Source organism: Micromesistius poutassou (genome assembly GCF_964030765.1).
Source record: "Micromesistius poutassou genome assembly, chromosome: 4".
In the NCBI taxonomy this organism is placed as follows: domain Eukaryota; kingdom Metazoa; phylum Chordata; class Actinopteri; order Gadiformes; family Gadidae; genus Micromesistius; species Micromesistius poutassou.
This window is the reverse complement of record NC_140274.1, coordinates 18,694,229-18,718,580: the sequence shown is the minus strand read 5'-3', so window position 1 is coordinate 18,718,580 and position 24,352 is coordinate 18,694,229. Positions and strand designations below refer to the sequence as shown.

The 24,352-nt window shown below is 45.3% G+C and overlaps 2 protein-coding genes across 3 annotated transcripts; one reads left to right on the top strand and one right to left on the bottom strand.

Moving 5' to 3' along the window:
* Positions 1-3,148: 3,148 nt before the first annotated feature.
* On the top strand, positions 3,149-14,639 carry gucy2f (guanylate cyclase 2F, retinal; the record flags this gene model as incomplete). The annotated part of the gene is made up of 18 exons (XM_084466391.1): positions 3,149-3,875; positions 4,713-5,014; positions 5,723-6,077; positions 6,359-6,443; positions 6,578-6,674; positions 6,851-6,985; positions 7,063-7,143; positions 8,030-8,206; positions 8,484-8,640; positions 9,057-9,206; positions 10,066-10,214; positions 10,851-11,014; positions 11,518-11,710; positions 12,496-12,670; positions 13,034-13,132; positions 13,284-13,378; positions 13,490-13,575; positions 14,555-14,639. 18 exons carry the CDS (start codon positions 3,149-3,151, stop codon positions 14,637-14,639), a joined length of 3,312 nt encoding a protein of 1,103 aa, XP_084322517.1.
* A 1,806-nt stretch (positions 14,640-16,445) lies between these two features.
* On the bottom strand, positions 16,446-21,160 carry serpinh1b (serpin peptidase inhibitor, clade H (heat shock protein 47), member 1b). Of its 2 annotated transcripts, XM_084467182.1 has the most exons (8): positions 21,107-21,131; positions 20,327-20,364; positions 19,247-19,396; positions 18,719-18,914; positions 18,214-18,484; positions 17,959-18,057; positions 17,563-17,795; positions 16,446-17,419 (listed from the first exon to the last, which is right to left on the bottom strand). In XM_084467182.1, exons 3-8 carry the CDS (start codon positions 19,363-19,365, stop codon positions 17,117-17,119), a joined length of 1,221 nt encoding a protein of 406 aa, XP_084323308.1. In that variant the 5' UTR covers positions 19,366-19,396; positions 20,327-20,364; positions 21,107-21,131; the 3' UTR covers positions 16,446-17,116. The 2 variants fall into 2 exon arrangements, with proteins under 2 accessions (XP_084323308.1, XP_084323307.1); XM_084467181.1 differs by lacking the exon at positions 20,327-20,364 and having other exon boundaries at positions 21,107-21,160.
* Between the last annotated feature and the right edge of the window lie 3,192 nt (positions 21,161-24,352).

Below are 24,352 nucleotides of genomic sequence, written 5' to 3'. Positions count from 1 at the left end.
TCCTCCGTTTCCATCCAGCTGAGTTATGGTTGGCGGACCACGCAACGCAGCTCCTTCGGAAGCAGCAGCAGTGTGTGCGGGGTGACTCGCTCGGTGCGCCCTCTAGCGGACAAGGGAGGAACTTCCACTGTAATGGTTTAATGCAGACTTGCACGTTTACACATTTTGCACCAGGTTTTTTTGGTTAATTTAAATATTCTCGTTTGTATGTGTTTTTTTATGATCCCAAAACACTGCTGTTACAAAACTAAAGAAGTAAAATATACGAGAAGACAGTTTCACATTCATTTTCTTTTACATCACGTGTTACGCATCTGGTCATCTTCAAGACGGACTTTCAAATGGAGATAAGATAAAACCAGTATGCTAATCAGTCATCATTGCTAATGGTTTGCTTTGATCTTCTACAGCCAAAGACATTCCAGCTCAGTCAAAAAACATACTTCTACCTTATTTTTGATTCCCCAATGCTATAACCCTAATAGTAGCCTATCTAATCGTAATCGTAACCCTAATAATTGTTTCAGTTGATGTCACCTATATAACTGCGTAGATTGCCTTTAATTTCAGTATTATATTCATAGGATTTTTAAAAAGACTAAAAAGTGTCGCTTTACATCTCGGTCGTTGTTGTAATGTGTGTTTGTGCCGCATTAATTCCTCTCTGTTTTAAAACGTGTACCAACGAGCAACACGACGCCTGGCCGCCAGGTGGCGGCAGAGATGCGCCTAGCAATTATAGGCTGGGCCGCTAGTGAGTAGACTTTACTCTCACTTATAAGCAGGATAACAGTGATGACGCTTCATTTGATATTCATCACCTCTCTCTCTCTCTCTCTCTCTCTCTCTCTCTCTCTCTCTCTCTCTCTCTCTCTCTCTCTCTCTCTCTCTCTCTCTCTCTCTCTCTCTCTCTCTCTCTCTCTCTCGCTCTACGCATCGCTCCCCCCCCTCTTTGTACTCCCTTTGAAATAACAATAGCATATACAATCATACAATCAGTGAAATGCATGATTTAGGACGTTTTATTTCAAGGCATTTCCTTTAAGCCCACACTCGTCCAGTGGGACGCGTGGTTCGCCGCTGCCATCGCGCTGAGTCGTCATTGTTTCTCCATTCAGGTTGGTTGGTTGGTTGGTATCAAGGTGTTACTTCTAAGAGGCTCATCAGCTTATATTGGATATGGGTCAACAAAGGTGAAAACGTTTTCACACACACACACACACACACACACACACACACACACACACACACACACACACACACACACACACACACACACACACACACACACACACACACACACATATACATTCGAACACACACACACACACACACACACACACATACATACGAACAAACACACACACACGCACACACACACACACACACACACACACACATGCACGCACACAAATAATCACACACACACACACACACACACACACACACACACACACACTTGGCTTGCATACATGCCAAATTGCATAATATTAATTCAGATATAAAATATGCATGTTTTCAAATTGCATAAGAAGCAAGATGTTAATTTGACAATGGCGTAGGAAACAACAACCTGATAGAAAAACACAGGGCTCATGCCAAGAACAGCCTTAATCAGCATTGACAGCTTTATTCACAAGAGTATATGGGGTCATTTATGAAGACCTCTTTGAACTCTCAAAGGCCTCCATCTTCCTACCGCTTTTCGGATGGTAAAAACTGCTGCACTTGACTTGACTGTTACCTCGAGAGGAGGTTAAGTCGTCAAAAAAAACAAGTGAAAAGACTGACGCACGCTAGATAAAGCGCCCCGGGGGGCCTGGGAGGGAGAACCCTTCGTTAGGCGCTCTTTAATTACCGGCGCTCCGCAAGGATTCAAACCCACTTCCACTGTGGGACCTGTGCAGCTCGCATATTACACCAATTAGGACTCGGTTCAGGTGTCTCAGTGCATTACGGCGTTTCCATAGCGAACACATTCAATGACCGAGATCAGTATATCAATATTTTCATTCAAATTTGGCCCTACTTGACACACACACACACACGCACACACACACACACACACGCACGCACGCACGCACGCACGCACGCACACACACACACACACACACACACACACACACACACACACACACACACACACACACACACACATTTCGATTTTGGTTCTTTATTCGGAGATGTAGCCAGATTATTATAGGAGTAGGCTATAGAGTTATAGTATAGGCCTAAACCAAATAAAGAAGCTGCGATGAGAGATGTAGGTATAGCCTCGACCACTTTCTAACGTGTGCAGCCAATCCTATTATAGTGTGCAGCATTACTGGATATGGATTAGCTGTGGGGGGGGGGGGGGGGACGCAGGTCGCTCGCCCTCGGGTCACTTCGGAAGGACTTTGCTTGAACGGGCCCGGAGCCGCTCCTGGCTTCTTACAGCGACGGGCCTGGAGGTGTTTTATTTATTTATTATCCTTTTTTATTATTATATCACGCCTATTTTATATTTAGGTCTTACGTATACTTTACGTATGCTTTCACATTTAACCTTAGACCTAAAGCAAATGACAGCCTAATATTTTTGATCGTTACAAAATAAAAGGAAGGAAACCTCGGACAGAGCGAGCGGGCTTGCTGGTGATGAACCAGTGGGAGAGAGGCAGCGCTGGCTGGGGGAGGAGGGGAGGCGGAGGAGCCGTGGGCGCTAAACCGCGGGGTGTAAGGAGCTCTCCAGGGTGCTGAAGTCGTCTCCGAACGCAACTCTTCCTGTCACTCTCATGGACACGACAAACATGACTGTTGTTATATGTCTGTTCCACCGACACGGAGGACGTTTGCTCCACATCTAGAAAGTTCTTTGAATGGTTGAAGTAAAGTGAAGATTATTTTTTCTTTTTTTTTGGCCAATCGGATTTGGAGGTTGTCCCAGCAAGGACAGAGTAGATTAAATGGCGTCGAGGTGGTGAGTTGCCATAACTTATCAGTCGTAAAGGCATATTTGACTTCTTAATTAATATATTTATAGGCTTGAACCTTTCCTATACTGTCAATCCTCATTTTTATGTTGCAGGTGTCATTGGTAGGGTGAACGATGCCTTAGTGAACAGAGGTTCACAAACTAGGACACCTTGAAAGGACAATGCACCATATGTATCTGAGTCTCAGAGTGGGTCTATGGGAGTCAAACCACCTGTGTGTGCCCATCGTGAAGAGTCGACACTACCCCCTGCCGCTGTACAAGTTCCTCATATGGATCCTGCTGGGAGTGTTGACCTTCCCGTGTTGTGTCCGCTGTCTGATCTTCAAAGTGGGGGTGCTGGGGCCATGGAACTGCGACCCCATTTACTCCAGGGCCTTACCCAGCGTGGCCGCCAGACTGGCCGTGGGGAGGATCAACCAGGACTCGTCTCTGGCCCTCGGCCGCAAAATGGACTTCATCCTTCTGCAAGAGCCCTGCGAGACGTCCCAGGCCCTCACCACCTTCTTGTACTACGAAAATGTGGCGGATGCGTTCGTAGGCCCCACCAACACGGGCTACTGCTCAGCGGCCACCCTGTTGGCCACCAATTGGGATAAAGCCATCTTTTCTTATGGATGTGTCAACTACGAGTTGGACCAAGACGCCGCGTATCCCACCTTCGCCCGGACGCTGCCGTCCCCGTTTCGCATCTTGTTTGCGGTTTTGAAGTACTTTCAATGGGCAAACATCGGAATCGTTTCATCCAACGAGGACATATGGATGGAAGCGGCCGGGAAGTTAGCGAACGCCCTGCGTCGTGAGGGGCTCCCCGTGCGCATCGTGACCTCCATGGGGATCAACGAGACGGAGGTGGAGCGGACCATGCAGAGGATCCAGGCGAAGGTAGACCTCAAGGGTGAGTCTTGGAGCAAATGCATAGATTAAACATGGTTCTTTTGAATCAATTATTCAATTGAATCAATAAATAAGTTGAACAATTGTATATACACATGCAGTGGCTGAGCAAAGAGCGCAAGGGCCTCTTTAAACACAATTCGAACTGCAAGAAGGCCGTGGCTAGTAGGAAACAGTGGAAAGAAAAGTTTAGGGGTTATGCTCCCATTCTGTTATTTTGAAAACACATATTAGCAAGAGGCATCAATGGAAAACATGACAATGGATATTGAAATTATAATAAGCCATAATGATTATTTACTGAGAAATAATGAAAAAAAATATATATTTTCAATTATCTATATAATTGTTTCTATTATTGTAAATGTTTCTATTTCAAGTATAAATCCCACATACCAACTGCAGTAGCCTCCACAGCTTGAGAAACACTGGTCTAGGGTAACAGCACCAGCATCCCAGGTGGTTACTGTAGGACTACACCTGCTTCTGCTATGTCAACCTGCTGAACTGGAGGCCCTTTTGTCTTTTCACATGCTGGTTAGTGTAGTTCACCAGAACAATACTTATCAAAAGCCCACCTTTGCTCTGTGACTCAATCATTGAACTGCATCTTCTCGATGGTATAACATAAAGCCCCATTGGATCGTAAGTAATAGCAAAGAAAGACACAATTATATAAGTAGAGCTTTTGATGCTATGCTTCTCCAAAGCATACAAATGAGAGTTACATGTTATCCACCCATCTGTCAACAAGTACATCTTTGTACTTGTTGGTTCACGCCGGAAGCTCCATGCATTGTTGTTGTGCTGTCGTTGACACCGTTATTGTCATCAACAGTCATCATCATGTGCATGCACTCGGCCCTGATCGGGGGCCAGCAGCAGACCACCTTCCTGCTCAAGGCCCAGGAGCTGGGGCTGACCCAGGGCCAGTACGTGTTCCTGCCCTACGACACCCTGCTCTACAGCCTGCCCTACGGCAACGTCTCCTACGCCCCGCTGAAGAACAGCAGCCGGCTGCAGCAGGCCTACGACGCCGTGCTTACCGTCACCGTAGAGTCGGAGGATGTGTCCTTCTACCAGGCCCTGGACGCGGCAACGCTGAGTGAGGGGCTGCCCTCCAACCTGGTGCCCGAGCAGGTGGGCATGTGGGGGTTTGTGTTAGGAGGGCTCATCCTGGAGGCTTTGCACTCAGAGCTTAGTCTCTGGGTGGTTTGTCGCACTGGTCCCTGTTTTCTCTGATGGGTTCAGGGGGATCCAGTTTGACGTACCTCATAGGAGTGACGTCAAGCAATCATTTGGTTTTCGAAATAATTGTATTCCTTGCAACTCCAGCATCACCAAGTGCATTCATTCTTTCACGCTTTCATTTATTCGTTCCTTGAGTTAAATTAATTTGTTTGCTAAATTGGGTTGATTTCTGTTCACATTATTTATTTACACTCAGAGTTCATAAAAAACCTTTCTGATATGAATTGTTTCCACACAGATATTGTCATTGCTTTTATCACTGATTCACAGATGCACATTAAACCTTTCCTTTCAGCATTCACTCACTCTATATGTGTGTGTGTGTGTGTGTGTGTGTGTGTGTGTGTGTGTGTGTGTGCCCGTGTTTGCGTGTGTGTGTGTGTGTGTGTGTCTGTGTGTGTTTGTGTGTGTCCTTGTGCCTGTATGTGTGTGTGTGTGTGTGTGTGTGTGTGCATGTGCCTGTGTGTGTGCATGTGCGCATGTTTGTGCCTGTGTAGAATATAAAATATATTGCAAAACATACCGTAACATACTCCATCCAGCTGACCTCTAACAGATGTCCCCTGTCCCCCCTGCTGACCTCCTCCTACCCTCCAGGTCCACCCTCTGTTTGGCACCATCTATAACAGCATCTACCTGTTGGCCAAGTCCATCCACAACGCCAGGCAAACTGGCACCTGGTTGTCAGGGTCCAACCTGGCCTACCTGACCAGGAACCGCACCTTTGACGGCTTCAACCAGAAGGTCAGGGTGGGCGCCAATGGGAAGGTCACCACCAACTACGTCATCCTAGACATGGATGGCGTGGGCAGCCAGTTGTACTCCACCTACACACTGGATCCTGCCTCCGGGAACGTTCGCTTTGCTGGGAGGAACATAAATTTCCCTGGGGGATCCGCGCCGGCCTCCGATTCTCTGTGCTGGTTCGACAAAAGTGTCACCTGTACTGGAGGTAGAGGACTTGATGTCTCTCCCTCTCTTGTTCTCTTTTTCTCTCTCTCTCTCTCTCTCTCCTTTTCTCTCCGTCTGTCTGTCTCTTTCTGTGTCTGTATCTCTCTGTCTCTCGGTCTCTTTCTCTATCTATCTCTCTCTCTCTCTCTCTCTCTCTCTCTCTCTCTCTCTCTCTCTCTCTCTCTCTCTCTCTCTCTCTCTCTCTCTCTCTATATATATATATATATATATATATATATATATATATATTTATATCTCCCTTCTTTCTGCTTCTTTTCCCAGGCGTCGAGATCATCTATATAGTGGTGATATTTGTCGTCATTGCCGTTCTGGCTATAGTCGGGATTGCTCTCACTCTGTTCATAAGGTACACCATATAATAACACCAGACTCTTCTTGGTCCTTTGACCTTATTATTTTAAAGGATTTGCTACCTTTTATTTCTTGGTTTTAGTATATTGTTGTATTGCTTGCTCTAACTTTTCCGTGATCTGATTGCAGGAGGAGAATCCAGCAGATCCAGCTGTTCAAGGGGCCCAATCGAATTCTGCTCACACTCGAGGACCTGACCTTTATCGACCCCCAGCTCAGCAAGAGGGTAAGACCCGTCAAACCCTGCCCTACTGGCTGTGGATTCATGTAATAAATTCAGTATGATCATCTATGACAGTTATAGTAAACCAGTAACCAAAAAATAAGTTCTCCCTCTAAAATGATGACGATGGAATGACGTCTGAGTTGTATGACCGGATGTATGATCCAATGTGTGCACAGAAAATCACCCTGGAGGATTTGAGTGAGTCTAAGAGTGCGATAGAGGACAAGAGCACCAGGTCAAACGACCGATCGCACTCGGTCAACAGCATCCGGACCATCACTCACGAGACCACCAATGTAGCCGTGTATGAGGTACGCTTCATTTGACACACAAAGAAGAAAACAGTGTACTTATGTTGTCAGAAGTGTTGATGTTATTATTTTTTCAGGGAGACTGGGTTTGGCTTAAGAAATTCGAAGAGTCCCAATTTAAAGAGGTGAAACCGAGCGCCACTAAGATATTCACAAAGGTAGGTTGAATCACATTGCTTCTACCTTCTTTGTATGCTTGCAACAGCTGCTTGGTTTTTGGTTTTATCCATTGTGTTGATTATAGCTGCAGGAAAGGCCTCCTCTCCCTCGACGATGATATATATAAAGTATATAAACGTATGTTTCCGTCTACATTGAATGCATGTGTTCTTAGCAGTGGGAATCAAAGCCCTAACCCTGGCAGTTTTAAGGGCCTGATTCACCAAGCACACCTCAAACTAATACCGGAAACGCAGGTGAAGTGTTGCGTTGCCTCACGTCGCCTGTGTCTGGGCCATTAAGCTGCACTTGTACACCGCAACGACTACAGCCACGGCCAACTAGTATGTAGGTTCTGTGCCTGCTGAGGGGAAATACATCTCTGTACCAGCGAGTGGCAGTAGTCTGTATTCATTACTTGTGAAGGGATGATGACCTATGACTGTGGATATTCAAACCGTTGTTGTGATACATACATTCTACCATTTTCACACCACTCTCTCTCACCACTTAGATGCTTTCATAATATAGATATTTCTAACGGCCATGTGGTTGTGAAAATATTTGTGAATTGAAATGATCAGATGAGATGAAGTGGCAAAATTAGAATTAATTCCTCATCAACCTTTTGAGGCCCCTTGACAAAAATGCGCTGTTTCGCTCAAGCTGAACAGCCAATCATTTCAGTGACTTCTCACCAATGGCTTCCGTTGCCGTTTTCAGAAAATTGCAGGAAATCACAGACAGCCCAAATCCAGTGCCACAGCTGCTACAGACGGCCCAGCGTTGCCAGAGGGCCTGGGCTGTCAGTGCCTTTAGACGGGTCCACATGTTCACCACAGGCAAGGCTCTCGTCCTCATCCATCTTTGATGTGGTTTCCTCAGATGAAGGACCTGAGGAACGAGAACGTGAACCCTTTCCTGGGCTTCTTCTGCGACTGCTCCATGTTCGCTGTGGTAACGGAGCACTGCTCCCGGGGCAGCCTGCAGGACCTGCTGGGGAACGAAGACGTCAAGCTGGACTGGATGTTCAAGTCCTCGCTGCTCCTCGACCTCATTAAGGTGAGCCCAGGGGAACCTTTGGTTTTTGCTGTGGTAGAAAGAAATCAGTTAAAACTCACTTGATAGAGATACATGTCATAAGGCAGCAGTTAGCTAGGGGTTGCTCAAGGATACCCGGTTGTGGGGTCTGAACCCAGAAACTTTCAGCCACAATACTATCGGGCCCAATTTGTATTGCATGTTCTGTCCGTAAAAGGGGTCTATGATGAGGTTTCAGCCATCAACGTCCTTTCAACCACAAACCTCGCTGAGTATTGTTGGTGTTTCTCATCTCCAGGGTATGAAGTACCTGCACCACAAAGACTTCCCCCATGGCAGACTGAAGTCTCGGAACTGTGTGGTGGACGGACGCTTTGTCCTGAAGATTACAGACTACGGCTTTAATGAACTGCTGGAGTCCCAGAGGAGTCCCAAAGAACAATGGACACCCGAAGGTAGTCATGTAATATATATTGCTTTCATAGAGGATTGTATATTCTTCATTTTTCCAGTTGTACATTATGGCGATGAATGAATAAATAGGATGCATGTTGCTTTAACTTTTCTCTTCTAGTTTTTTTATACAATATTATATAGTATTTGACAACAATATGTATTTTTTGTAATACCACAAGAGTTACTGAAAGATTCCAATACTATCCAGTGCTTTTCAGTTTAGCCTAATTTCTATTTACTATAGAAGTGACATTACCCACAACCACAATATGTATTGCTATTAATTAATGGTTTATCACTGCAATTCACTTTTTATAAAAAAATAAATCAATGATGTGGTTCACACAATTAAATGCTCAAGTCTCAAAGGGATTTGCTACCCTCTTTGACGCCCTCCCTGCCCCCTCTCTCTCAGAGTTATTCTGGACAGCCCCAGAGTTCCTCAGGGACCCCGAAAGCTCACGCAGAGGGACCTTCAAGGGGGACGTTTACAGCTTTGCCATCATACTCCAGGAGGTGGTGGTCCGAGGACTCCCCTACTGCATGCTGGGGCTCCCTCCAGAGGGTGTGTATGACGGACTGTGATGATTGATATATGTGATGCAACGCTACACACAGGCTACAGCTACAGGCTACCGACATATAGTGCTGCTACAGTCCTCTTGCTCTTGGAGTTGGATGTGGTCTATATGGATTGAATCTCTCGTTCCATTCCACATTTCTTAAATTCCAAAGTGAGTTATGGTGTTTACAAGCCAGCAGTTAACTTAGGACTCAAGAACTGCATCATCTCTGGTGTAATACGTTTATCCAGTTTTGGATTGTTGTCAGTTGATATGTAATGATTCAGTTGGGTTTGTCCATGCAGGTTTTACTCCTTGGTTAGCCATTAACAATACTCTATAATAATGTTAAACCTACCTATGTGAAAAACATACAAAACCACGTTTGTCTGCTCTTCCAAAGGAGTAAGAGCCAACCAAGAACATAGCAGACAAGCAATGTACTATTCGTTTACACTCACCAGCCAAGGCAAACTCACACATGAGGGACAGAAACCTAGCACAACATAAATCCTATAGACTACCTAAGGAATAATATACAGCAAGCTGGTCGTTATTTAAGCAATATCACACCAGGTCCATCCACACGCAGGTACAAGGCCCCTGGCTGAGTACTGAGGATAACAACGCACAAACTCCACTGTGATATTGCCTTTATACAAAAAGTGCCACAACTGGACTGGGACTGGACTGTTGCCAAGCAACACATAAACATTTTCAAGCACACTAGCTTGCTACTTTGCGTAGGTCCAAACGTTACAGCAGTCCCTTGGTTCAATGTGGCTGCATGTGTGATTCCAATGAGTTCACAGGTTACATAACTTACGTTACGTCCTCTGTCGCCCCCATGCCACCTCCCAGAGATCATCCGTAAGGTGAAGAAGCCTCCGCCCATGTGCCGGCCCACCGTGGCCCCGGACCAGGCCCCTCTGGAGTGCATCCAGCTGATGAAGCAGTGCTGGAGCGAGATGCCCGACCGCAGGCCCGCCTTCGAAGAGATCTTCAACCAGGTGAGCGCATGCTGGCCACTTGAAGTCAGTGTGCCGTGAACTAGCGTAGCTAGCTCGTTTTGTTATCAATAATACTGATGTGATTTTATTGATCACATTATTGAAATCACAACGCTCATTTACGAGCATTTACGAGAGCTACGTCCAGGTTAGTTTAAGCCGGGAGTCGGTTAAAATGTTACACATTGCGTCTTGAAAGAGACTGGGCCAAGCGCAGGTGCTGCTGCGGCTCCTCACACTAAGATGAGGCCTGCTTCATCTATATGTGTCACCTGAACAGGTACAGACGGGTACAAGGGCTCATCTAAATAAAACCCATGAAGAGACCCGTGATTAATACGCCGAGCCACACCTGGGCTGACCCAATTTGGATTCTGAGGAAACAATCGCTCTGTCCCGCCGCTTAAGGAACAACAAGGAAAACAGATGTTATTGCAATGTGATCTTTTATACAGCAGTCTTTCTTTCAAGTTCTCATTCACACATGCATCCAGATCCTACTGAACCTTGAGTCGTAAGGTGCTTCTTTGAAGCACCGTGTAATGGTTGATCAATGGGTTGTGTGTGTGTGTGTGTGCGTGCGTGCATGCGTGCGTGCGTGCGTGTGTGTGCGTGTGTGTTTTCCTCTGCCTTCAGTTCAAAATCATCAACAAGGGCAAGAAGACGAACATCATCGACTCCATGCTGCGTATGCTGGAGCAGTACTCGTCCAACCTGGAGGACCTGATCAGGGAGAGGACCGAGGAGCTGGAGGTGGAGAAACAGAGGACCGAGAAGCTGCTGTCCGAGATGCTCCCGCCGTGAGTCAGCACACACACACACACACACGCACACGCACGCACGCACGCACGCAGGCGCACGCATACGCATACACACACACGCAAACAGGAGCAGACCCGTGCAGAGGCACCCATGAGACCATGAATGCACACACATGCACACACACACACACACACACACACAACCATGCATAAACACTGAATTTAGAGCAAAGTTACATTAATGTTATACTAACATTATACCCACCATACTTATACCAGTGTGATACTGATGTTTCTAACTTCATCCTAATGTTATACTTACCACACTAATACCAGTGTAATACTGATGTCTCTAACGTTATACTAACATTATACCCACCATACTAATACCAGTGTGATACTGATGTCTCTAACGTTATACTAACATTATACCCACCATACTAATACCAGTGTGATACTGATGTCTCTAACGTTATACTAACATTATACCCACCATACTAATACCAGTGTGATACTGATGTCTCTAACGTTCATACCGTCAGCTCGGTGGCGGAGGCGCTGAAGACGGGCACCACCGTGGAGCCCGAGTACTTTGACCAGGTCACCATCTACTTCAGCGACATCGTGGGCTTCACCACCATCTCCTCACTGAGCGACCCCATCGAGGTGGTGGACCTGCTCAACGACCTCTACACCCTGTTCGACGCCGTGCTTTCCAACCACGACGTCTACAAGGTCAGAGCTCAACCGCCGGCCCGTGATTGATGGTTTGGTCATTCGCTGGGAGGAACTGAACACAGGTGTGCCTCGTGATGTTAATGATGGGTCCTGGCATGCCCACATACCATCGTTACCTTCATGGGCCACACCTGTTGTTCCACCTCTGTGATAAAGGTCGATAGGAAGGTCTGTGATAAAGACCTTTGTGATAAAGGTCGAGTAGGTAGGTATGAGTTTAAGGCCCTGTCCACACTAACCCGGGTAAAAATAAAAACGCACATTCGCATTGAAAACAATCTCCGTCCACACTATTGTTTTCATATAGTTTATGGAATGTTTTGCATCCACGTTCCACACTGAAATGATTTTGATAAACACTTGTCGTGATGGTAACGCGACTCCCGCCACGCCTCTCTGTTTAGATTACAGGCGCGCAATCAGCTGATAGTTGCAGTTGATCAGCTGGCTTATCATTTTCACTCACAAGCAAAAATATGGCTCAAACCAAAAGCACAAAGGCAAGTTGTTTTTTTTTAGAAACGCCGCTCCAACTACGGTTTGAACTGGCGTCTTTGCGTTTTTTTCCTATCGCATAAGCACAGCAAGTACAGCACTCGCCTTCGGCGTTGGAGTGACGGATATGTATGACACAGTATGCCCAGTTGTAACTGAAGATACATAAGTACATTGCACAGAGAAATCATCATTTCCATTTCACCTGTAACCATCCCAAGTTCTTAACAGCACAGTGTTTTTAACATTTTATGGGCCCTGCTCAAACGTTGCGGTGTATCTCCCAGGTGGAGACGATAGGAGACGCCTACATGGTGTCCTCGGGTCTGCCCAAGAGGAACGGCAACAAGCACGCTGCGGAGATCGCCAACATGTCTCTGAACATCCTCAGCTCAGTGGGAAGCTTCAAGATGCGACACATGCCCGACGTTCCTGTCCGCATACGCATAGGAATCCACTCAGGTTGGCACGCAGGCCTACACCCTCCTCCTCCTCCTGCTGCCTCCTCCGCCATCTCCTCTTCCTCCTCCTCCTATTTCTCCTTCTCCTTATCTCCTCCTCTTTATCTTCTCCTCCCCCCCCACTCCTCCTCCTACATTTTGTGTTTAGAAGTTTGAACAGAACAGAACAACTCAAACTCTTGAATTCCTCTAATTGTAAACGGCACTCATGTAATGTGAGCCAATAGCAGAGGGTGGCGTGACTACGAGTCTCGTATCTACCATAGATACAGCCATTGTCACTGGAGATAGTGGAGGTGCCAGAGCAGGGCTTGTGTTGACGGTGCGTGCTTGGCTGTGTGTGTGTGTGTGTGTGTGTCCCCAGGCTCCTGTGTGGCGGGCGTTGTGGGCCTCACCATGCCTCGGTACTGCCTTTTCGGAGACACTGTGAACACTGCGTCTCGTATGGAATCCACTGGGCTGCGTGGGTGCCTTTCCAAGCCTTCTCTCCTACTGCCTCTCCTTCCTTTCAATACATTTTCCCTCTGTTTGTGTTTCTTTTCTCCCACCTCCCTTCGCTCTTTGTTTTCAGTCTGCTGAGATGTTGTGTTGTTGCCTCTCTTTTCCGACCACAGCTTATAGAATCCACGTGAACATTAGTACCGTGAAAATCCTAAATTCCCTCAATGAGGGTTATAAGATCAACCTCCGGGGAAAGACGGAGCTGAAGGTGAACACCCTAACTCATCTCCTCCTGAAGTTGAGAGAAATAAACCCTGGACAAATCGTATTAAAATCACACCGATTTGATTATGTTATGCTTTTCGTTTCTTGTCACCAGGGTAAAGGCATCGAAGAGACATACTGGTTGGTTGGGAAGGCAAACTTTGCAAAGCCTTTGCCAGCACCCCCAGACATCAATCCAGGGTAAGATCTAGAATGCATGATTGTTCCTGTGTTCCGTGGAAGGAACAATAATGGACAAGGTTATTTTCAATCAATTGCATTCAAATGACCAAATACATTATTTCAAATGTGTGTGATCTCCTCTGAGCTAATCTTTCCTTGCAGCTATTTTAGTTCTCTGGTGACATTACTGCATTTGAAACATTTCTTGACGGCAGTTATTTGTAGGTGGACAATCGTTTTTTCGGGTTATAGTGCATTTCTGTTATAAATACCGTAGTGTGAGTCTTTAAATAACTAACTACAATGCAATCTCTAACTCACGACACCCGTGGCTTCAGGGAAGACAATCACGGACTGAAACCTGAGGAAATAGCTGCGTACAAGAAAAAGAAAGCCGAGAAAAAGGCTTGAGCCACGTATAACCAAAACGGCAGGTAGTGACTACGTCTGGAGCAGCCGGTGATGGCGGTGGACTGGTGGCTGTGGTTGCTGTGGTTGTCGTCTGTGGCTTGTGGCGTTGTGGCTTCGCACACACACAAAAACAAACCAATGTGTATGTGTATGATTGCTCACCCAATTGCACACACGTAAACACCTGCATGCACAAACACAGATGCTTGCATGGTCACTGATCTGCATGCGCGTACACAGCTACGCACGCACGCACACAGAGCATGTGCTCAAGGTAATTGCCTCTTGATCTCGTCTCGTTGATCTCTGGATATTATCAGCCTCTGCATCTTTTAAACCAGATTGGGTACAAAGCTTTTCTTTTCATTAACACTCTCTAGTTGCTAGTTGACTTTAAAAATGCCCACCTTTCATTTGGCCTGTATGTCCTCTGTGATTATATTCCAACCAGCGGCCTTTGAGCCTACATGGCTTACTGTGTTTTGTGCGACCTCTGCGTGAATTGGTGTGTCCGCGTCTTTAAACGGGTTTTCCTCAAGAAAACGCTCAGTGTTATGAGTCCTAACATCCTATCTGTGCTTCCCAGGGACAACTGGCAGCAGATGGTGACGGAGGAGATAAAGACCATCTTTCGCAAGGCCAACAGGGATGTGGACAAGCTAAAGACCTGACCGGGAGAAGCAGAGCAAGGGACAGGTAGAAACAAAAAGGAGAAGATGGAGCCACGGCAATAGAGAGATAGAGAGAGAGAGAGACAGTCACTGGGACTACGGGAAGAGGCTCCGCAGAGGACAAGCTATCCCAGCCCAGCCTGCTCACCCTGGCTTAGCGTGGACTTCTTTAATAGGATTTTATTTTGTGTGGCTAATCTGCTGCCCGCTAGCACAGCACAATGAGACAGCACTAATGTAATGAGGCTCACTGCGTTAGCCGCCCATGGAGCCCCAGAGAAAGCCCGGGCACTTTCCTCTCTCTGTGACGAACAAACTCTTATGCTCCTCCCTGCATGTATTTGACCACTGCGTGGTCACCTGAGTCCCAGTAATCAGAGAGCCTGCCACAGGACGTCACACCATACGCCTCACATGTTACATTATCCTTTCTTTGTATGTAAGTTGGTCTTAGATGTGCCCAGGGTTGTCATTGGACAGAGCGATGTGGTGATGGTTAAGGCACTAGTTAGGTATTTAATTTGTATGGCAATGAGCTTCATGCACATTTAGTCCTCTTGGATGGGAGGAGAAGGCTGCTACTGTATATGACAGACAACCCTCTGTTTGTATTGTTTATAAAATAATAGACATAAGAGGGCAGGGTTGATAATCTTTCAAATGTACCCAATAGTTGTTCCACTGATAACTATATTTTTCCACATGTTTGAAGACAGGTGACTGACAGGTGAGGGTTGAACACATTTTTCCTCTTTTATTCTGCAGCCAGAAAGCATATTTAACAGAAATATATTTATTTTTTAAATCTTTATAGATAAAGAATCCAACTAGTATAAGTAGGTAAATCAATTCCAAAAAACTTGATACAGCTTTTCATGTCTGCACTCATAGTTAAGGGCGCCATCTATTGACACACTGCAGCTTATTGCCTTAGGCCGCCATTTAGGAAACGTGAGTGTTTCTGCTTGCGACTGTTCAAGGAAAACGTTACGACTGAAATGTTCACCTGTTGTTATTTTAAGTGTCAATATTTAATTCAAATTAAAGAAAGTTATTATTGTAATAGTTGTAATTGTTGATTGTTTAGGTTTTTTTTTTAAATGTGCATTTCCATTTGAAGTCTAGTGGTTCAATGACACATTTTAATATGTAGGCTACTCAACAACGTAGCGTGGTGTGGGAAAAGCCCCTTGGACACATATAGCCTATGGATGGACTGTAGAATTTTCCTATTTGTTAACTTGTTCATTATTGTGTATTTGTTAACGACAAGCAAACTGTTATGAATTGTATATTGTGTATAACAATAGTATATCAAAATAAATAAAGAAATTTCTAACATGCTGATGTTCATCATTTGATGGTGTCTTGCTTCGTCGTGCCAGAAGAGGGCGCAAGGGCCTGCTTATCTTATTAGAAAAGGAGTTACACGGTGACACCAGGAGAACCTTTCACACCAAATGCCATTGGTCTCTGTTCCTCTGTGTGTTGGGAGGATCTGCCATGTTAAGAAAAGACACGTGTGGTTATTATTTTGCTGTTGTAAATTGGCCATGGCCTACTTTTGCTAACAAAAAAATCCCCCTTTTTGTTTTAACCCAACATGTCAGATATGAGAGGAATGCTAATCTGCCAGTGGACTGGAAAGATTATTATCTTTTGCATGCTGGGATGTTGACTTTGCAGTGAGTCCTTCAGCAAGACACTGCAGAGTGGTGCTGTAGCTTGGATGAAACAAGTTTGACTGATTGGATCCAAAGGCCTACAATTTGTTGTGTTGTTTTTTTTATTGTAAAGGGACAAAAGTGAAAAGGATACTAAACAAATGATCAAATCAACTCAACAGCAGAGTTTTGGGAGGACAAATTGCATTGAGTAGCCTAATAATAATAATAGCAAAATGGTTGGCATGCATAACAGTATGGTTGGCATGTTTGCATAGTTTAAACACGGCTCAACTGCAAGCACAACTACTGCAAAGGAGCAATTCAGTGCAGATCACAGATTAATAGAGGATTCTCTTTCTAGGATATTTGCCTATGTGCAAGTATCTTTTCCCTTCGCTTTAAACGTTAAAGATAATCCAAAAAACACTGAGATCACAGCCTAACCAGTACCGGTCAATACCAGGGTGTAAGGAGGAAACAATTGTTTAAAGTATAGAGCGATCACGCTTAATATAAGCATATAAGCTGTCATGCCAATTACCATAGGTAGGTACGTTTCAGAGAAGAATCAGACGGGTGACACCTTGTTGTTGAAACGTAGACCCAGCACATATGAAAGAGTAAACAGTAGGTACGGTTCATTCATCCAAAAACACACACATACACGGTTCCCTGGGGGTTGTGTTTGTACCACTGGAGTGTGCACTTGAGGTAACAGCAAAATCTTTGCCTGCCAGAATTAGACCTACAAAACAAACACCACGGATCACAGGTGACCAAAAGATCTCAGAAAAACCCTCCAGGCTGGGATTATAGCTCGTCCCGAATCTTATCCCCGTTGGGCTTCACCATGCGGCCGATGTACATGACGGCGCCGCTCTTGTTGTCCTTCACCAGGAAGATGAAGGGGTGGTCCACATAGAACAGCCGTGGGTTCCTCAGCTTCTCGCTGCCGAAGATGCTGGTGTCGAAGGGGTTCCCCAGGGTGTCCAGCTCCAGCGCCGATGCGTGGAACACGTTGGACAGGTACAGGTTCTTCTTGCCGGTGATGTTAGACAGGTCCGCTTTGGCCTTGTCCACCGCCTCTGTCAGCCCCAGAGTGGCGAGATGTTTCTAGAAAGAAAAAAGGGGAATTGTTGATGACCAAAATCATTTTTTTCTGCTCTTGATTGCATTGCCTGACACGGCCGAGTGATATCTAGCACTTTCTTCTATTCTTTAAATCGGTTTTGGGCCTAACATGTGTGTTGACGTACCTGCAGGTTGTGGCTGACTTCCATGCTGACTTTGGGCATGGAGATGGCAACGCCAATCTTCTCCATCTTGCCGACCCAGGTGTCCACCTGCTCCCGGGTCAGAAGCTTCTCCAGGCGCTCCAGAGGCTCCAGGTAGTAGGGCATGATGAGGATCATGGAGGCCTGGTTCTGGCCCAGGGGCATGTTCAGTACAAACAGCCGATTCTCTGTGTCCTCGTGGAAGTCGTACAGACCTGTGGAGCGGAGAGGGGGGTCATGGAGGTGATACTGGCATGAGTCCATCTCATTGAGTGACCCCATGGAGGTGTGGTAAGCTCGATATCCGAGAATAGGCATGGGCTCATTGGTGCTGAGATGCATGCAGAGATGAAGGTTGAACAGCAGGGAGAGTGGTACCCGTGCGATGCATCATGGGAACTCCGACGGAGAAGGACCGCGTAACCATGAAACTACGGCTGTCCACCATCTTCTCATGGAACATCTCGTCCCAGTGAGCTATGAGAAACAATTAGAATATGTGTATTTTAAAACATTTGGACAAAAAAAGAGTTCACAATGCCTTGATCGACAATGCTGAACAAACGCTATGTATGATTTAGAACACATGACTTGAGATGTAAGGGAAATGGACGGATCGCTTTGTTTCCTTACGTTTGAAGAACATGGCGTTGATGAGCATGGCTCCGTCAGCGTTGGGAACGTCTTTGGTGACCTCGGGCAGTTTGCCATTGGTGGAGGTGGCGGCCCACTCGTTGATGGAGTTCACCGCGCTCTTCTTGTCCTTCAGGTTGATCTTGGAGTGGTCGTAGTTGTAGTGCTTCTTGCTGTTTTTCACAAAGGCGTCGGCGAAGACCACGGAGCTGGGGCCGTACAGGCGGTTGCTGATTTTCCAGGTGGTGTTTCGTGTCTTGGCGTCGCTCACCTGTAAACGTTCGACACACCACACCACACACACACACATACACAAATGATGAACATGTGCAATAGATAAGTGATGCCATGTTAACAAATATATTAACTAATAAATGTAAAATAAAAAAAAGTAATTATTAATTAATTAATTATTATTAATTAATTAATTACTAACCCTATTATTGACTAATATTGATCGGCCTCGATTGAAGTCAGTGCCTGTCCCCTATTGGCTGGTTCCTACCTCTGCCATCAGCTCGGAGAGGCCTGCGTGCAGGTGCTCGTCCTTCAGGGCGTCAGCTCTCAGGACGGTCTTGACCTGGGAGGCGGTGGCGGCCTTGCCCCCCAGGGCCAGCACCCCCAGGGAGGAGGCCACCACCACGGGGGAGACTAGGATGTTGTCCCCGGTGCCCTTGTCCTGGGCCATGTTTTGGTAAAGACTGCACAGACGAAGAAACAAGGAAAAACATTATTTTTGGATCTTTCAACACTTGAGGCATGAGGCCGAAAAAAGGTTCTGCACCGTAGATTTCAATGATCAACTACTTCCTATTCTATTGACAGCCAAATATGAAGTATAGATGAATGGAGAGTTCAACCCAGAGCTGCCAACTCTCACTTTCACCGTGCTCTCACTTTACACACGCGCCCACACATCCACTTTCTCAAAAAAACACGGTATGCATTACAAGAAAACCCTGCAACCATTAATGATAACTAAGCATGAGTGTGTAACTGCAGTGTAGAATCATGTTAGATTGCAGCATCCAACCTGAAGGCGAGGTCGGCGCTGTTGTCAGCCAGCAGGATGGCGTGGCTGCTCAGCTTCCTGTCGTCTGCGGAGGCCAGCGCGGCCAGAAGGCACAGGGCTACAACGCTCGTCATCCACATCCTGTCGGGCTCCGAATGTAACTACACGGACCTGGAGGAGCAGGGGGAGGGAGGGAAGGTGAAACACAATGGGATGCAACAGAGGGCTCCACATGCATCACTGACTTTGAAATAGATGTCTTTTTTGTGTATGTGTTTGTTTGTGTGTGTGTGTGTGTGTGTGTGTGTGTGTGTGTGTGTGTGTGTGTGTTCGGTATGTGTGTGTGTGTGTGTGTGTGTGTGTGTGTGTGTGTGTGTGTGTGTGCGTATGTGCATGCCTATGCGTGTGTGTGTGTGTGTGTGTGTGTGTGTGTGTGTGTGTGTGTGTGTGTGTGTTCGGGATGTGTTTGTGTGTGTGTGAGTGCGTACGTGCATGCCTGCACGTGTGTGTGGATCATAAAGCAATGCAGTGGGAAAATAGATACTTTTCGCATTGCACTGCCTTTTTTTTTTTTCTCAAGCAAACTCAGAGACAAGAGCTTTGAAGCACCACCCCACACACTGTGGGCTGGCTGAGCCCCCACAGTGGACGTTTCCACTGGTTCCAGGCAGGACTACTCGCCAAGCCAGCAGCTAGCTAGAGGTTCAGGGTGCTGCAGAGCTAACCTTCACTCACTAGGGGGTGCATGGGTGAAACATGATGTTGAATGTCTGTTGTTGAATATATTTTGGATGTGTATGATATTCCTGGGCTCCTCCCTATAGCTGTTTCCTTTATGATCCCTTTTGATTACCCAGCAGCAGAGCATGTGTTGACAATTTTAATCTCTGTCTCCCTCGCCGATTCACGCTAAAGATGCCCAACTCATCGCTTGAGGTTACATTTAAACAGGAGCGTCGTTGTGTCTGAGATCATCTTCTGGGCGGCGTCTTTGTTTCACCTCTAGTCTAATCTAGTCCTATGGTTTGTGCGGGTTACTGAACCCCAGTCTGCCTGTTTATTTCTGGTCCTGCATCAGGAATACACATTGGGTTTGTATACCTTGCAAAGTTTTCATATTGATGTCTGTGATTTTCATTCTGAAAGACAAGAGTTGCATGTAGTAATCTCCGAAAAGCAGGCAGTACAACATTATTCAGGCTTATACGGAGAAATTGATTTTTTTGGTATTTGGTATTCAGTTCTGCTATTTTTCATTGTAATGTATTTTTTACATCGCTAAACCTTTTACTAGTCGACACAGTTAATGTTAAATCAACTACAGCTCTAGGAGTTTTACTCATCATGCATGATTGCATAATCATGCAGAAGCAACCGTTTTCCATTGGCTAGTAGACGTGGAAAAAAACAACGTTCATCCTATCAGAGACGCCAGTGGTGCAGCGTCCACATTCCAGGACTAAGACTTGAGTTTAACACTTCCTCTGCACCCCGAGCTAAATATAGAGGTATGAATTTAATAAAGCACAGTTTGGAGATCATTAGCTGTAGGTTATTTTTGGTTTATCTGGGTCCATCTTTCCAAGATTGTATTGTGATTATGCATGCATTCAATGAGTGTTAAAAGTGACATCCAACAGGCAAAATGGCATTATCATGAAAGAAAGTATCCAGAAACTACTCAAATCTCTTTCTTCAAACTCTTTTCTATTAATGGAAAGTGTTGACTGTACTTTATGTTCGCTCTGAATTTGGAAAGTTTATAAAAAATAAGCATCTGAGAACTTAAAAACATGGGGGAAAAAATCAAGGCAAGCCTTCCAAAGATAATTCCCTTCCTATGTAAACAGTGTAAAGCATGTTCATGCTGCAGATTCTTACCTGGTACTGATCTGCAGGGTTCTTCTCTGGGCTGTGGTAGTGTAGGGTATGAGTAACGGTTCGAGCTTGATTACTCTTTTTATACCCTGTTAGAGAAAATTCTAGAAGTGGGACTGGGTTATTCAAATGAGGTCATATTTCCTCAGGAAGCCGCAGTCTGGGACGTCCCACCCCTCCCTCTTTTGTCCAGAGGCTGGGATCACTGAGATTTAGATGCAACTGCTCTGAGATCAGTTTAGCAAACTTTCCTGCAGTGGTTTAAATAGGAAAAAAGCTGGATAAATTCTGATCTATTGTCTGTACAAGTGGCACCAGTGAAAACAGACACCCTCTGCTACTAGATCATGTTGCTGTTAGCTGACACAACACAACTCACGGGTTGCATCACATCCAACCTGTGTATCCCTAAAAACTCAATTCATTTTTACAGCATTTGTTTGTGTTTATGAGAGCATTTGAATAAAGTCTGATTCGTTTTAGCTTTATTCTTTTCTGAGACACTAAAAACCTTTGCATAAGTTGATAACACAGTGAAAATGTTCTTGGAAATATCGAAAAAAAAACTAACTATTAACCACCAAACACAACACACACAGTTCTGATCACCCAAATGGACTGTAAGGAACAAGAAAAGTGGATTATATCTGAGGATCGTGGAGGTCGTGGTGCTATTGAAGTCTGGAGAACCTCCTACTAGATCATATCGCTGTTAGCTGACTCAACACAGTACACGCTTGCATGACATTCAACATGTGTTTGCTTAAAAAATAAAAACATTTTTAGACCATATGTTTATGAGAGAGCATGTGAGAAAAGTCGGATGTGGTCTGGAGAAGCTGCAGGGGCCCATGCACTCCCCCCTCCCACTCCCTCCATCTCCTCCCACCCCCCTCCCCCCTTCCTCCATCTCCTCCCACCCCCCTCCCCCCATCCCCTTTGCCACTCCCCCCTCCTTCCATCTCCTCCCTCCTCCCTCCCTCCATCTCCTCCCTCCCCCCTTCCTCCCTCGCCTCCTCCTCCTCCCAGGTTGCCACGTCTTCACAGCTGATTACAGGGTGGGCAGGAGGGGGGACAGGGGCTGGTGGTGTTGGTGTTGGTGTGTTTGGAGACCAGTGTCGTAAACTCCTTGCCATCAAGCACACTGTTTCCAGAACATTCTTTGACTAACCCCCGTCTTCCCATTGGAATATCTATCTATGGAGAAAATACAAGGAGCTAAGAAGCAATAAGCTATCAAGCGGTTGTGTTTTTATTCACCATAAGGATTTTTTTTGTATCGTAATGTTTCGGGGAAAACCATGGCTTGTGACTTGAAGTGTGTGTAGGATGGGAGGAGGCGAAGGCAGGGGTGACCCTAGTTTAACATGGTCCTCGTTTCCTCCTCATTCCTCTCCCAGCTGGGCTTTCATGTGCCAATAGGCGCCAGAAGCCACAGTAAACAACGACATTCCTTAACACCTGCACAGCGAAGGTCGCGTCAGGGACAAACATGGCCTGGTGCTATCATACCCTCACAGAACGGAGAAGCCAGCTCTTGATGTTTTCTCATGCAAACAGCTCTCAAGGAAAACATTCCTTCTATTATGCACAGTTCAGAACTGCTTCAGTCTGTTCCAAAATGTTGGATCAAACAACCAGATCATCGCTGTCTAGGTTTCTATAATGATTAAACCTTCTGTGAAAAAAACTGAGCATCATTTCATGTTTCTTCTAAGTATTCTTCATGTTGAGACGGGTGACGCGTAAAGATCAGATCAGTTTGAATCAATGTAGCTGCAGGCATGTCGGATGATGCAACTATTTCAATATGTGAATGAAGTGTGGGCATGAAGAGAGCACAGGGTTCAACAGCTGTCCAACGGCAGCATCTGTGTGTCGGTTAAACAAGTGGTGCTGCTCCTCTCTGACACCCTGCTGATCAAGGGCTTTACCAACAGCTCCTCCCCTCCCGCTTATCTGATCATTCCAGTGGTGGGGGGCTTTACTCCTGACCCCCTCACTCTCCAGATGGGCCACTCTGATCTCTCTCTAACCTCAGTGATAATACATCGTAATAATGACTCTACGTTCCATTTGAGATTTATTCAGTGAGGAATTTATAACAAAGGCAAAGAGATAGCAGCATCGTAGTGACCCATACAGCACAAAGACTACAAGCTACTGAAATGTCTTTCATTTATTTATGTTAACAACCCAATACAGTTGTGTTTTATTAACATTTAAAGAAGCTATAAGCGTATATTCATTCCTAGAGACTCCACAAAACATGCTTCCTAATAAAGCTTTCCATTTCTGACATTAGTCAAGAGATGAGATATGGTTGTTGGGTCTCCTTGCTCTGGTATTGAGCAAGGTTTTGAGCTCTGGTTTTATAGCTTCATGTGACTGTGTGTCATATAAGGGACAGACACAAGGCCTCCTTTGAGCTGCAGCAATACCTGTTGCCAAGAACAGTGATGATGTAAGGACTGATCCATGTTTCAGCTCTCTGCTATGTGATGCAACTATGCAGGATTGGGTCTTTGAAACACAGTGATGGACAAAAGCTTGATTGAATTTCTTCACGTGCATCTGAACTGAAACTTGCCGAATGTAACTTAACCTTTGATTTACTGAGAAGGGTTCTGATGTTAAAATGAAGCATCAGACACAAGGTATAAAATGTATAGATTTCACTCCTCTAGATTTGCATTAAAATGTATTGTTTTATATGAAAACAGATATAAATAATACTTCTTGTATAGACAAAAAGATTGTAACACATCCGTTTTTCTCAGTATATTTGAGCCCAATACTTTTGAGAAAAGCATTTTATTTTAAGGTTGAACTTACTTTAGAAAATAAATTGGATTCCACACCGTGACCCAGACATAATGAAATAAGTGTGTTGTACAGTTGGGACATTTAGAAACAGTTAGTCTTATGAAGAACGACCACCAAAGTATTGAATGGTGAGGTTCAATACTTTAATTGTAAAATACAATACCTTCTTCCCATGGCACTGCCATTTCCTCATTATGCAATTAAATCCTTTAAATTAGTCCATGCACGCTTTTATTTCTTTAATTGAGGTGACATCGGGTCAGACATTCCATTGGTACCTAATTACTGGTTAATTTGTCTAATTTTCGCAGACTCATTAAACTTTGACATGATACAAAAGTTTGTTCAGGATGTTTTTTTAACAAAAGGCACAGGAGATTATGTACCCATTAAAAAAGTGTTTAAAAGGAAATCTAAACTTTT

Coding starts and splice junctions, on each gene's coding strand:
- serpinh1b (XM_084467181.1), bottom strand. CDS start 19,365: ATGTGGATGACGAGCGTTGTAGCCCTGTGCCTTCTGGCCGCGCTGGCC. Junction 18,485..18,718: donor TCTCCGAGCTGATGGCAGAG/GTAGGAACCAGC, acceptor GAACGTTTACAG/GTGAGCGACGCCAAGACACG. Junction 17,796..17,958: donor TCCCATGATGCATCGCACGG/GTACCACTCTCC, acceptor TCCGCTCCACAG/GTCTGTACGACTTCCACGAG.